Source organism: Phyllobates terribilis, unplaced genomic scaffold (assembly GCF_046119375.1).
Source record: "Phyllobates terribilis strain yellow unplaced genomic scaffold, ASM4611937v1 Scaffold_1__5_contigs__length_1240528914, whole genome shotgun sequence".
Classification (NCBI taxonomy): Eukaryota; Metazoa; Chordata; class Amphibia; order Anura; family Dendrobatidae; genus Phyllobates; species Phyllobates terribilis.
This window is the reverse complement of record NW_027362761.1, coordinates 128712094-128727326: the sequence shown is the minus strand read 5'-3', so window position 1 is coordinate 128727326 and position 15233 is coordinate 128712094. Positions and strand designations below refer to the sequence as shown.

The 15233-nt window shown below is 46.0% G+C and overlaps 1 protein-coding gene across 1 annotated transcript in view; it reads right to left on the bottom strand.

Moving 5' to 3' along the window:
- The window catches only part of IFT74 (intraflagellar transport 74), a 133146-nt gene that overhangs the window by 6657 nt on the left and 111256 nt on the right, over positions 1-15233 (bottom strand). The window contains exons 17-18 of the mRNA XM_073667246.1: positions 13040-13203; positions 9287-9412 (exon numbers count right to left, since the gene is read on the bottom strand). Coding sequence (XP_073523347.1) covers positions 9287-9412; positions 13040-13203 — 290 coding nt within the window. The remainder of the gene's footprint in view (positions 1-9286; positions 9413-13039; positions 13204-15233) is intronic.

Below are 15233 nucleotides of genomic sequence, written 5' to 3'. Positions count from 1 at the left end.
TGAAAGGTGCCAACAATTTTGTCTGGCCCATTTTTGGGGTTTAGTGTGAAATTCTGTCCAATTTGCCATTTTTTTTCTCTGTTGTTGTTTTGTGTTGTTCCAATACACACAAAGGAAATAAACGTGTATAAAAAAACATGTGTCATTGAAATAATTTTCTAGGAGAAATACTTCATTTTCTGGAACAAATTCAAGGGTGCCAACACTTTCAGCCATGACTGTACAAGCCATAGATGGTCGTTTAATATCCCCTTTACCCAGGCTGAGCAGAATTCTATGTGCGCAGAAAGATCGTTAATGCAATCGTCCTGTGCGAATAGAATATCATCATTATCAGCAGCACATCTCCGGTTTACACTGAGCAGTGTGCTGCCAAGAAAATAGAATTAGACTTACGGGTAATTCGGTTTCTAATAACCCACCACGACAGCACCAAAGGAGGATGTCACCCCACCCTAATAGGGATAGGAAACACAAAGAGGTTAAATAGCCCCTCGCCCATCCTCCCTCCAGTGTTTTTATAAAGGACCACACAAGTATGGATGCTTCAAATTATATTCTATTCAAATTAAATGATTGGCTAACCAATCCTGGGAGGGAATTACCAGTGCTGTCGTGGGGGGTTATTAGAAACCGAATTACCGGTAAGTCTAATTCTATTTTCTCCAATAACCCCCCACGACAGCACCAAAGGAGGAGTACCAAAGACTCATGTTTAGGGAGGGACAATGGCCTGAAGCACTTTCCGCCCAAAGGCCAAGTCTTTAATGGCCATTAAATTAAGTTTGTAATACTTGGTGAAGGTATGGACCGAGGACCATGTAGCTGCTCTACATATCTGCTCGAGGGAAGCGCTAGCCTTTTCTGCCCAGGAGACGGACATGGCTCTAGTAGAGTGTGCTTTCAGTTTCTCTGGTGGTGAGAGATTCTGGATTTGATACGATTCCACAATTGCTTTCTTGATGCAAGTAGCGATGGTCACCTTTGAGACCTTCTTCCCTCTGTTCTGACCAGATGGCTGAATAAAGAGGTTCTGATCCTTCCTCCAGACCCCTGTCTTTTGGAGGTAGTGAAGAACAACCCGCCTTACGTCCAGAGTATGGAATTCTTCTTCCCTTTTATTTTTTGGGTTTTGACAAAAGGAAGGCAGAATTATTTCCTGAGATCTATGAAAGTCTGAGTGAGACTACCTTTGGCAAGAAAGATGGGTCCAGTTGTAGAATAATCCTATCATCCAGGATTCTCAGATATGGGTCATTCACCGAAAAGGCCTGGATTTCTCCCACTCTCCTGGCAGTGGTAATCACTACTAGAAATGTTGTTTTCCAGGCTAATTTATCCAGCTCTATTGAGGCCAAAGGTTCAAATGGTGGTAGCGTCAGACCTTTAAGGACGATATTAAGATCCCAGGAGGGAACGTGGTTGATTATTCTGGGACGCAGACGAATAGCTGCTGTCATGAACCCTTTTACCCATCGGTGTTCGGCTAGGCTCTTGTCAAAATAGATACTTAGCGCCGCGAACTGAACCTTGAGGGTGCTGGGTTTAAGGCCTTTTTCCAGCCCCTCTTGTAGAAAATCCAAGATCTGGGTCATGTCAGGATGCCGAAGATCTGGTACATTTGGTTTATACCATGTTAGGAAGGTCTTCCATATCTTGCTGTATATGGAGTTTGTGATTTGTTTCCTACTTTTTTGTAGGGTATGAATTACTCGGTCTGAGAGTCCTTTTGCCTTCAGGATTGTGAACCCAGAAGCCAGGCCGCTAGATGGAGGTTCTCTGGATCTGGATGGAGTATTGGACCCTGATGGAGAAGGTTTTTGATTGCTGGCAAAATGAGAGGTCCTTCTATGCTTAAACTGTTCAGTGCACAGAACCAGCTCCTTTTGGGCCAAAGTGGGGCTATCAAAATTATTTTGACCTCTTCGGTCCTTACTTTCTGTAAGGTCCTGGGTAGCAATGGAATTGGGGGAAAAACGTAAGCCAGATGGAAACGCCATGGGTGAGCGAATGCATCTATCCCCAGGCATACGTCGTCTGGATCTAGGGATAAGTATTTTTCTGCCTTGGTGTTCTGCCGTCTTGCAAAGAGGTCCACCTCCGGATGACCCCATTGTCTGGTCAGCATGTGGAAGATGTCGGAGTCCAGCTCCCATTCCCCCGGATGGATATTCCTTCTGCTCAGAAAATCGGCCTGGATATTGTCTGAGCCTTTTATGTGCAGACCTGATAAGGAACGAAGATGTCTTTCCGCCCAGAAGAATATTCTCGCGGAGATACTTTTTAGATTTTCATATCTTGTACTCCCTTGATGGGACAGGTGAGCTACGGTAGTCATGTTGTCTGAATAGACTTTTACGTGTTTGCCCGTAATGATTGGAGCCGACATTTTGAGTGCCTCCTCTACTGCCTTTAACTCGCGGAAGTTGGAGGATCTCCTGCTGGTCTCTTCTGTCCAGACCCCTTGGAAAGGGGTTTGAGCAACGACAGCTCCCCATCCTGTCTTGCTGGCGTCTACCATGACTGTTACCAGAGGGAACTGAGACCATGGAACCCCTGTTCCTAGGTTTCTTGGGCTGAGCCACCATGACAGGGATGTTTTCACATAATGAGGGATCATGATCTTCCTGTTTAGGGAGTCTGGGGATCCGTCCCACTGTGCAAGAATATGGGTTTGCAATACCCTGGTGTGAGCCTGGGCCCAGACTACGGATTGGATGCAGGCTGTCATGGAGCCGAGGGTTGACATGGCAAACCTTAGGGACACCCTGTTCAGGGTCTTCAGATTCGATATCTTGGATCTCAAAAGTATCTGTTTGTCCTTTGGTAGGAAGGAGGTTTGTCTGGCGGAGTCTGGTGGAACACCCAGGAACGTTTTTTCTGTAGCAGGGACCAGGTCTGACTTTTGATGATTTATCAACCACTCTAGGGTGGTAAGGATTTGGATTGTTCTCTGCAGATCTTCCTGAAGTGCTTCCACTGAGGGACCTACTAGTAAGAAGTCGTTGAGGTAGGGAATGATGCAGATTTTTTCTTTTCTGATTGAAGCCACTACCTCTGACATAATTTTGGTAAATATTCTCGGTGCTGAGGATATCCCGAACGGCAATACATTGAATTGAAAATGTAACGTCTGATCTTCTTAAACCACCGCAAACCTTAGAAATTTCCGGTGTGTTGGATGTATAGGGACGTGATAGTATGCGTCCTGTAAGTCGATGGTTGCCATCACATATCCTTGTCCTATCAAGGGAACTGCTGATCTGATGGACTCCATTTTGAATCTTCTGTAGATGATGTATTGGTTTAGGGGTTTCAGATTTATTATTATTCTGTAGGTGCCGTTTGGTTTCCTTATCATGAACAAGCGTGAATAGTGGCCTGTGTGTCTTTCTGTTTTTGGGACCGGTGAAATAGCCCCCAAGGATAGTAGGTTTTTTAGGCCGGACATCAGTGCGGTCTTTAATCTCGGGGAGGTTAGACGAGTTACCCTTACTTTTGTTGGAGGATATGAGGAGAATTCGATCTTTACCCCCTTCTTGAATTACCTTCAAGACCCATTGACTGGAGCAGATCTTTTGCCATTGGGGAAGGTATTTCATGATTCGTTCACCCACTACTCTGGCGTCACCGCTTCTGTTGTCGCTGTCCTTTTGGGAAAAAAATATTTCTATCTTTCCCCCCTTTGGGGTAGCTCCATCGACCGGACTTGCCTTTCCCCTTGTACTGGGGATTCTGTTCCCGAGGGGGGCGAAAGGGGGTCTTCTTGTAGTGTCTGGGTTCAGGCAGGGATTTCTTTTTATCAGCCGCCTTCTCCAGGAGGTCGTCAAGGGCCTGGCCAAACATATATTCTCCCCTGAAGGGAATGGAACAAAGTTTTATTTTAGAGGCCACGTCACCATTCCACGATTTCAGCCATAGTGCTCGCCTTGTGGAGTTTGATAGGACTGCGGCCCTGGCGGTTACCCTCACAGATTCTGCTGAAGCATCCGCCAGAAAGTCAGTGGCCTTCTGCAGTAAAGGTAGGGAAGCTTGTATCTCCTCTCTGGATGTGCCCATACCCAGATGCTCTTCAAGCTGGTTGAGCCATCTTGACATGGACCGTGCAACACACGTGGAGACTACGTTTGTGTTCAGAAGGACTGCTGATGTTTCCCAGGATTTTCTGAGAAGGCTGTCCATCTTGCGGACCAGAGGATCCTTTAGTTGCGACGAGTCCTCGAATGGCAATACTGTCTTTTTAGCGACTCTTGCCACCTGAATATCGACCTTCGGTATCTCGGTCCAACATTTTGAGGTCTCTTCATCTACCGGAAACCTGTCTTTCAATTCTGCTGGTGTGTTCAGTCGTCTTTCAGGATTTTCCCATTCGTCCAGGATTAGATCCTGAATGTTTTTATGTATCGGGAACACCGAACATCTCTTCCTGGACTGATCTAGTGGGCTTCTCTTCTTCCACTTGTATCGTTCATCTTACTGCTGAGAGGAGATCTTCCATAAATTCCATTGAAAAATAATATTTCTTATTTTCCAGACCTTCCTCTGCTGGGCTGAGTTCACCTTCCTCTATAAGGTTTTCTGGAAGGGATACTTCATCCTGGGAGTCAGAGTCTCTTTTTTCTTCCAGGGAAATCTTCCTCTTTTTAGCTTTTGGAGGCGAATCAGAAGTGGATCGGGAAAAGGAGGCCAATGAAGACTGAACCTCCTGACGAACTATCCCTTTAATTTCGTCTATGATGGACGGCTGCTCTTCCCTAATAATCTTCTCCGTGCATTTCTGGCATAAATATCTTTTGCTTGAAGAAGATAATTTTTTTGAACATATAGCACATTTCCGGCTAGATTTATTTCCTGGTGCAGGATCCTTGTCCCCCTAAAAAAGAGGGAGAAGGGTAATTAATGTATCAATTCTAAACTGCACCTAGGAAAGGACCCCCAGTGCCAGACTTACTGGGACTGGAATTGCGCTGGGCTCCGCAGACATGGAGAAGGTAAATTCCTCACCATCCAGTGTAAGAATACAAAACGGATTAGGTCCTACCTTAGGTGTCTTCAGTCCAGGGCTCTTATATAGGCGACTGGACTCAGCGCTCTCCCTCTTGCCCTGGGGAGGGGGGTGGCAAGGCTCCTCCCCCTTGGTCCAATTGGTGAAGCAGGAACACCTGCGATCACCTGCGGGGTTATTTATTTATTATTCCTTTTTTTGCTGCTGCTGAGAGACCCGGAAGTGACCTAGGGGACCCTTTTCCGGCGTCCCACGTCACTTCCGGCCTCTTCCTTAATACTTGCGTTCCAGGTTGGAACGCACACCGGAAGTGACGTTATCGGCGGTTCGCGTCACTTCCGGGATCCAGCGCGCGTCTCTCCGCTATGGAGACCGCCGGAGGCCGCCTTGAGAGGGGGAGGAGCGGGGCTGGAGACCTCGAGGAGGCCTCCAGCCCGACACTCACCGGACCTTACCCGCAGGCGCGGACTCGGTGGGGACAGGGGTCCCGAGTCCCGGAGGAGATGGGAGCAGCATAAGGGGAGGAGGAGAAAAACTGCCCGGTCCCAGCTGCCCAGCTTAAAGGTATACTGGGTGTCTGCCGCCGGCACTGAGCACCCTGGATGACCTCTTCATCCCAATAGGGACAGTAAAAACACTGGAGGGAGGATGAGGGAGGGGCTATTTAACCTCTTTGTGTTTCCTGTCCCTATTAGGGTGGGGTGACATCCTCCTTTGGTGCTGTCGTGGGGGGGTTAATGGAGAAAGATAATTTTAATGCCCACATGAATGATCCAATCACCCAAGGAATGAGCATTTTGCTAGTTTATTGGGTGATTTCTGGAATCTATAATATAACCGGAGATGAGTCCCTCTGTCTGAAGGCTCTACAGACTGCGCATGCGCGAAGCGCAGTCTGGCTCCAGTCAGAAGAACGCATGGACCCATTACAGGTAAGAGGAGTGTATGGCGCCGGAGATCGCGGTATGAGCAGACACTGAACGCATACCGCGATCTCCTGCGCCATACTCACATACTTACCTGACCGGGAGGAGCGTTGCCGCGGCGCCTCTCTTCTCGCCGGAGACCGGGGCAGGAGTGAGGTGTCGGAATTGGCGCATGCGCAAAGCGCTATCCAGCGCCATTTTACTGAAGACACATTTGCAGTGTGTTGTCAGCAAAATGGCGCCAGACAACGCGGTATGGGCACGAGCGTACTCCGGCGCCACACTCCTCCCCCTGCCTCCGGCAGAACGGGACGCAGCGCTGGAGCACTGGGAAGAAAGGTGAGTATAAGTGTTTATATTTTGTATGTGTGCAGCATGATAGGGATGAGGGGTGCCACGCATACCAGGATTGGGGATCAGGGGGCAACACATACCAGGATTGGGGGGATGAGGGGGGCATACATACCAGCATTGAGGGATGAGGGGGCCATGCATACCAGGATAGGGGGATGAGGGGTGCCATGCATACCAGGATTGGGGATGAGGGGGTACCATGCATACCAGGATTGGGGGATGAGGGGTGCCATGTATACCAGGATGAGGGGTACCATACATACCAGAATAGGGATGCGGGGTACCATGCATACCAGGATGAGGGATGGGGTGCCATGCATACCAGGATGAGGAGTACCATACATACCAGGATAGAGATGGGGTGCCATGCATACCAGGACTGGGGGATGAGGAAGCCATGCATACCAGGATGAGGGATTGGGTACCATGCATACCAGGATTGGGGGATGAGGAAGCCATGCATACCAGGACTGGGATGAGGGGTGCCATGTATACCAAATTTGGGATGAGGGAGCCATGCATAACAGGATGAGAGATGGGGTGCCATGCATCCCAGGATTGGGATGAGGGGTGCTATGTATACCAGATTTGGAATGAGGGGTGCCATGCATACCAGGATTGGGGGTGAGGGGTGCCATGCATACCAGGATTGGGGATGAGGGGTGCAATGCATACCAGAAATGGGGATGAGGGGTGCCATGCATACCAGGATTGGGGGATGAGGAGTGCCATACATACCAGGATTGGGGATGAGGAAGCCATGCATACCAGGATGAGGGATTGGGTGCCATGCATGCCAGGATTGGGGGATGAGGGGTGACATACATACCAGGACAGGGATGAGGGGTGCCATGTATACCAAATTTGGGATGAGGGAGCCATATATACCAGGATGAGAGATGGGGTGCCATGCATACCAGGATTGGGATGAGGGGTGCAATGTATACCAGATTTGGAATGAGGGGTGCCATGCATACCAGGATTGGGGATGAGGGGTGCCATGCATACCAGGATTAGAGATGAGGGGTGCCATGTATACCAGGATTGGGGATGAGGGGTGCCATGCATACCAGGATTGGGGATGAGCGGTGCCATGCATATCAGGATGGGGATGAGGGGTGCCATGCATACCAGGATTGGGGATGAGGGGTGCCATGCATACCAGGATTGGGGATGAGGGGTGCCATGCATACCAGGATTGGGGATGAGGGGTGCCATGCATACCAGGATTGGGGATGAGGGGTGCCATGCATACCAGGATTGGGGATGGGGGGTGCCATGCATACCAGGATTGGGGATGGGGTGCCATGTATACCAGATTTGGAATGAGGGGTGTCATGCATACCAGGATTGGGGATGAGGGGTGCCATGCATATGAGGATTTGGATGAGGGGTGCCATGCGTACCAGGATTTGGGATGATGGGAGCCATACGTACCAGGATTGGGGATGAGGTATGCCATGAGTACCAGGATTGGGGATGAGGTATGCCATGCGTACCAGGATTGGGGATGAGGTATGCCATGCGTACCAGGATTGGGGATGAGGTATGCCATGCGTACCAGGATTGGGGATGAGGTATGCCATGCGTACCAGGATTGGGGATGAGGTATGCCATGCGTACCAGGATTGGGGATGAGGTATGCCATGCGTACCAGGATTGGGGATGAGGTATGCCATGCGTACCAGGATTGGGGATGAGGGGTACCATGCGTATCAAGATTGGGGTTGAGGGTTGCCATGCATACCAGGATTGGGGGTGAGGGGTGCCATGCATACCAGGATAGGGATAAGGGGGTACCATGCATACCAGGATTGGGGGTGAGGGGTGCCATGCATACCAGGATTGGGTGTGAGGGGTACCATGCATACCAGGATGGGGATGAGGGGTGCCATGCATACCAGGATGGGGATGAGGGGTGCCATGCATACCAGGATGGGGATGAGGGGTGTCATGCATACCAGGATGGGGATGAGGGGTGTCATGCATACCAGGATGGGGATGAGGGGTGCCATGCATACCAGGATTGGGATGAGGGGCCATGCATACCAGGATAGGGATGAGGTGTGCCATGCATACCAGGATAGGATGGGGGCAGCACATAACAGGATGGGGGAACAGGATTGGGCAGCACAAATACCAGGATGGGGGCAGCACAAATACCAGGATGGGAGACCATATGCCAATAAAAATGCTCGCCACCCGGGCGTAGAACGGGTTCAATAGCTAGTATTTACATAAGCTGATAATCTGTGAATGATTATCGGCTCGTCTAAAGGCCCAGTCACACTTAGCGACGCTACAGCGATCCCGAAAACGATACGACCTGTCAGGGATCGTTGCTGCGTCGCTATGTGGTCGCTGGTGAGCTGTCAAACAGGCAGGCTCACCAGTGATCAGGGGAGCAGCGACATCGTGGAAAGAATCTTTCCACGATGTCCTGCTCCTGGTTACCAGCCTGCTGAACCAGAAGCAGGCTGGTAACCATGATAAACATCGGGTTACTAGGGGCACACGCACACCTAGTAACCCGCTGTTTATCATGGTTACCACTCTGCTACAGTGAGCGGGAGGTTACCGCTCAAGTAGCAGAGTGATAACCATGATAAACAGCGGGTTACTAAGTGCGCGTGTGCCCCTAGTAACCCGCTGTTTATCATGGTTACCAGCCTGATCGCTGGTCCCGCTGGTCACACACAGCGATGTGTGCTGACCTGCTGGAGGGCAAAGACCAAAAAACGGTCCAGGACATTCGGCAGCGATCTCACAGCAGGGGCCTGATCGCTGCAAGGTGTCACACATAGAGACATCGCTGGTGAGGTCGCTGTTGCGTCACCAAAACCGTGACACAGCAGCGATCTCGCTATGTGAAACGGGGGCTTTAGTGAGCTGTAAGTTACATAACTGCATTTATTACAACAACCCACAAATCTCTGAAAGCATTCCGCAACAGAGTCAAATAGTAGAAGGAAGTGAGACGATATATCATGCGTTCAGATACCTGAGAGTGAGTCTCGTTATCTTGCAGTTGAGATTTCAGTTTTTCATTTTCAGAATTAAACTGTGCCATTGTCTTCTTAAAAGTGTCTCTACATTTGGTTAAAATGATTTTATCCTCCTGAAGTTTCTAATGAAATAAACGAACAATATGCAGTTAGACAGATTTCATTCTATTCTTATACGCTGATAAATAATACGTCCGCACAAAATCCATCAAAACCATTTGCTTTATTACTTTACTACTAAACATGACATCTATTTTAGCTGTCTGCTTAGATATTAGGTGAACAACCTCACATTGCTTTTGAGGGACTGTAGCAGGTCACTTACGGTTATCTATCTCAGGTGACCATATAATAGTGGCCAAAGCTGCCGAAGTGTGTATGTGCGTATGTGTGTGTATGTGCGTATGTATGTATGTATGTATATATATATATATATATATATATATATATACATATATATATATATATACATATATATATATATATATATATATATATATATACACACACACACACAGTACAGACCAAAAGTTTGGACACACCTTCTCATTTAAAGATTTTTCTGTATTTTCATGGCTATGAAAATTGTACATTCACACTGAAGGCATCAAAACTATGAATTAACACATGTGGAGTTATATACTTAACAAAAAAGTGTGAAACAACTGAAAATATGTCTTATATTCTAGGTTCTTCAAAGTAGCCACCTTTAGCTTTGATGACTGCTTTGCACACTCTTGGCATTCTATTGATGAGCTTCAAGAGGTAGTCACCGGAAATGGTCTTCCAACAATCTTGAAGGAGTTCCCAGCGATGCTTAGCACTTGTTGGCCCTTTTGCCTTCACTCTGCGGTCCAGCTAACCCCAAACCATCTCGATTGGGTTCAGGTCTGGTGACTGTGGAGGCCAGGTCATCTGGCATAGCTCCCCATCACTCTCTTCCTTGGTCAAATAGCCCTTACACAGCCTGGAGGTGTGTTTGGGGTCATTGTCCTGTTGAAAAATAACTGATGGTCCAACTAAACGCAAACCAGATGGAATAGCATGCAGCTGCAAGATGCTGTGGTAGCCATGCTGGTTCAGTATGCCTTCAATTTTGAATAAATCCCCAACAATGTCACCAGCAAAGCACCCCCACACCATCACACCTCCTCCTCCATGCTTCACGGTGGATACCAGGCATGTAGAGTCCATCCATTCACCTTTTCTGCATCGCACAAAGACATGGTGGTTGGAACCAAAGATCTCAAATTTGGACTCATCAGACCAAACCACAGATTTCCACTGGTGTAATGTCCATTCCTTGTGTTCTTTAGCCCAAACAAGTCTCTTCTGCTTGTTGCCTGTCCTTAGCAGTGGTTTTCTAGCAGCTATTTTACCATGAAGGCCTGCTGTACAAAGTCTCCTCTTAACAGTTGTTGAAGAGATGTGTCTGCTGCTAGAACTCTGTGTGGCATTGACCTGGTCTCTAATCTGAGCTGCTGTTAACCTGCTATTTCTGAGGCTGGTGACTCGGATAAACTTATCCTCAGAAGCAGAGGTGACTCTTGGTTTTCCTTTCCTGGGGCGGTCCTCATGTGAGCCAGTTTCTTTGTAGCGCTTGATGGTTTTTGCAACTGCACTTGGGGACACTTTCAAAGTTTTCCCAATTTTTCGCACTGACTGACCTTCATTTCTTAAAGTAATGATGACCACTTGTTTTTTTTTTTTACTTAGCTGCTTTTTTCTTGCCATAATACAAATTCTAACAGTCTATTCAGTGGGACTATCAGCTGTGTATCCACCAGACTTCTGCACAACACAACTGATGGTCCCAACCCCATTTATAAGGCAAGAAATCCCACTTATTAACCCTGACAGGGCACACCTGTGAAGTGAAAACCATTTCCAGTGACTACCTCTTGAAGCTCATCAAGAGTGTGCAAAGCAGTCATCAAAGCAAAAGGTGGCTACTTTGAAGAACCTAGAATATAAGACATATTTTCAATTGTTTGACACTTTTTTGGTAAGTATATAATTCCACATGTGTTAATTCATAGTTTTGATGCCTTCAGTGTGAATGTACAATTTTCATAGTCCTGAAAATACAGAAAAATATTTAAATGAGAAGGTGTGTCCAAACGTTTGGTGTTTACTGTATATACACACACATATAGCGGGTGAAATAAGTATTGAACACATCACCAATTTTCTAAGAAAATATATTTGTAAAGGTGCTATTGACCTGAAATTCTCGCCAGATGTTTGTAACAACCCATCCAATCCACATAGGCAAAGAAATCAAACCATAGATATTCATGAATACCGATATGCGTAATAATAAGAAATGACACAGGGAAAAAGTATTGAACACATGAAGAAAGAAAGATGCAAAATGCCATGGAAAATCATGACTCCAGCTGAAATCCATCAGTAATTAGAAAACAATTCTGCCACTTAGTGAAATATAATATCAGCTGGTTCAACTGATGGCCTATAGAAAGGTGTCTCATTATTAAGGAGACACACAAGAAACATCCCATGATGAGTAAAACCAGTGAGCTGTCTCAAGACCTTTACAACCTTATTGTTGCAAAACATTCTGATGGCATTGTTATAGAATAATTTCTAAACTACTGAAGGTTCTAGTGAGCACTGTTGGGGCCATAATCTGGAAGTGGAAAGAACATAATTTCAACATAAATCGGCCAGGCTTAGGTGCTCACCACAACATTTCAGACAGAGGAGTGAAAAGAATTATCAGAAGAGTTGTCCAAAAGCTGGGGACCACCTGTGGAGAGCTACAAAAAGACCTAGAATCAGCAGGTACAATTGTTTCAAAGAAAACTATAAGTAATGTACTCAACCTCTATGGTCAATATGCACGCTCACCAGGTAAGACTCCATTGCTGAACAAAAAACATGTTCAAGCACATTTAAGGTTTGCTCAACAACATTTAGACAAGTCTGTGAAATACTGTGAGAATATAGTCTGGTCAGATGAGGCCAAAATTTAACTCTTTGGATGCCATAATACACCCTATGCTTGGAGGCCAAAAGGCACTGCATATCACCCCAAAAACACCATACTAATAGGGCAAACTGCAGCCCACAAACTACATCCAGCAGACAGACAACCAAAGGGGTGGAAATCAAATGTGATGCAGCAGTGCAGTGCCGGCACCATTGCAGTGCATACCGGACCTGTGTAAATGCACAGACCTGACCCTTAAGCCCCCGTCTCACATAGCGAGATCGCTGCAGTGTCACGGTTTTGGTGACGCAACAGCGACGTCACCAGCGATGTCGCTATGTGTGACACTTTGCAACGATCAGGCCCCTGCTGTGAGGTCGCTGATCGCTGCAGAATGTCCTGGACCTATTTTTGGTCGTTGCTCTCCCGCTGGTCAGCACACATCGCTGTGTGGGAGCAGCGATCAGGCTGGTAACTATGGTAAACATCGGGTTACTAGGGGCACACGCGCACCTAGTAACCCGTTGTTAAGCAGTAAAATTATTAAAACATTATTACTTAATAAAATATTAATGAATAATAAAATATGTTAGTAATATTAATATTGAGCAGAATTAAATTGACCCTACGGGATCGGCCTTGCACAATAGTGACGGTCTCTTATGTGGCCCTTAGGGAAAATTACCTATCTAACCCTGCCATAAAGTAGACACCTGAAGATTTATTAGGGACGTGCACAAGCCCCCCTATCATACAGTGCACTCAGGACGCAATCTCGGCATATTTATGTCCCCACCTTTTTCTTTTCGTCTGCGGAGGCTCGGAGGGCATCCAAGTCGCTGTAGGTATTTAACCCTTCAGCCATTTGCTGGATCTTCTCCTTCAGGGAGGTCATCTCACTGTTGATCTTGGATTCCAGCTGCTCCACTTTCTGCAGATCCTGCTGTAGACGCTGGCTCTCTGAGGGAAAACGCAGACAATTCAATATTAAAACATTTATTTAACCTTTTTCAATTGGGCTTTAGATACGCAGTAAAGCATAAGATAACCGGATACAATTCCTCTTCTAAAAATATATTTTTATACACGTGTTGTGCAAAGGTGTCTTTTAGTGTGCATCATGTCTTGGGCATTTCTGATTTAATAAAGAAAATATTAAGTAAAACAACGGTGTCATTTGGAGAAAACAATCTGCTTTCTGCCTTCTACGGAAAAAGGTTTCAGGTTTCCAACAGAAATAACATTTATTATACATATTTCACAGAACAAGCTCTCTAAAATTATTAAACACTAAAGAGAATCTGAAGGGTTTTGCCATGTAATCTGACAGCAGTATGATGTACGGGCAGAGAGCCTGATTCCAGCTATGTGTCACTTACTAATACAATCCCTGTTTTCTCTGCTGTAGACATAGCAGTGGTCAGAATGCTGAGCTGTGTATAGCCCGTCCACACCACTGATTGTCAGTAAACCTAGTCCTGCAGTGATAATCTCCTGATGATAAAACATTGATTGTATTGAAAATACAGTCTAATAAGTGACACATCCTTGGAATGAGGTTCTCAGCCCTTACATTATGCAGATATCAGATTAAATACCAAAGACCTGACAGATTCCCTTTAATAAATTGAATATCTGAGATGTTACTACCTTCCTATGGAATAAACCCAAACAGGTATGTATTTGCAAAAACGGAGATCGATTAGGGACTACATTCTGAACAATCTGGCAATATATGCGGATGCATCCCTTATATTTTAGCACTATGTAGTGAAGTACAAAAAGTATACAAGACATCCATGTACTCTAATGTTCACATCTAAGGGTGGTGACTGATGGGCTTGAAATTAATTCCATGTTGTGACGACACAGCTTCTAATCTTAATTACCCAGACGTCTAGATTTGTTAAGCCAGGAGAAATACACAGTTATTATTTGTGTGTTGTCTTTTGAATTTATGAGTTTTTCTTTGGTGGGTCAAGAAGGACAGACTAGTATTTGTATAACCCTGAATGTTGACATTTGAGTTGATATTTACTGCAACTTATTGTATGGAGGACAGAGACTCAGATTTGGGGGACAATGTTGTTTGTAAACATGCTAAATACAAATTGTACTAGGCCAGCTAGTTTATTAATTTACAGAGCAGGGGGATACAAACTATGCAAATTGATTAAATGCTTAAACAATGAGACATGTGCCCTTCACCTTCCGCCTGACCTGTGAATGATGACCTGAGCCCCAGATGGATATATATAAAAAGGGATTTCTATAGTGCTGCTAAGAGAATCAGAGAGACTCTTCAGGACAGCAGCTTGGTGGCATGGCTCCATCTCGACTGACACAGATTTGGATTTTACAGGATGCCAGCCTAAGGGAACACGACCCTGAAGGCAAGGATACAGATCTTCTCCATTGAACATTACTGACTCTATGGAGACGTTTGGGGAAAGCCAGGATTGTGACCCTCCGGTCACCTGGATCCATGGATATGTTCGGAGAAAGCCAGGGTGGGATCTTCAGGTCTCCTGGCCAAGTACCTCAATGGACTGTCAGCTTCCTAAGCTTGCTACTACCTCCTCACTGTGGGTGCCCGCCAAAAGCGTCTGCTTGGTGGTTCAATAAAGTATTGCCTAACTGTTTAACCCACACCCTGTGTTGTCTGAGTAGTATTATGCCCACAGAAGACCCCATGTTTTCACACATGTTTACAGAAATTATTTCTGAATGCCATACACTTGCTGACTTTTATGCAAAAAAACTGAGATCAGACTGACTACTATGGGCAGTTTTTTAAAAAATTACAACTTAACGAATATTGGCTATAGTTCCTGTTGTCACTTATGTAAAAATGGCCAACACAACAGAAATATCACTATACAGAAATATGAAAAAGTTTGGGCACCCCTATTAATCTTAAGCTTAATGTTTTATAAAAATTGGTGTTTTTGCAACAGCTATTTCAGTTTGATATATGTAATAACTGTTGG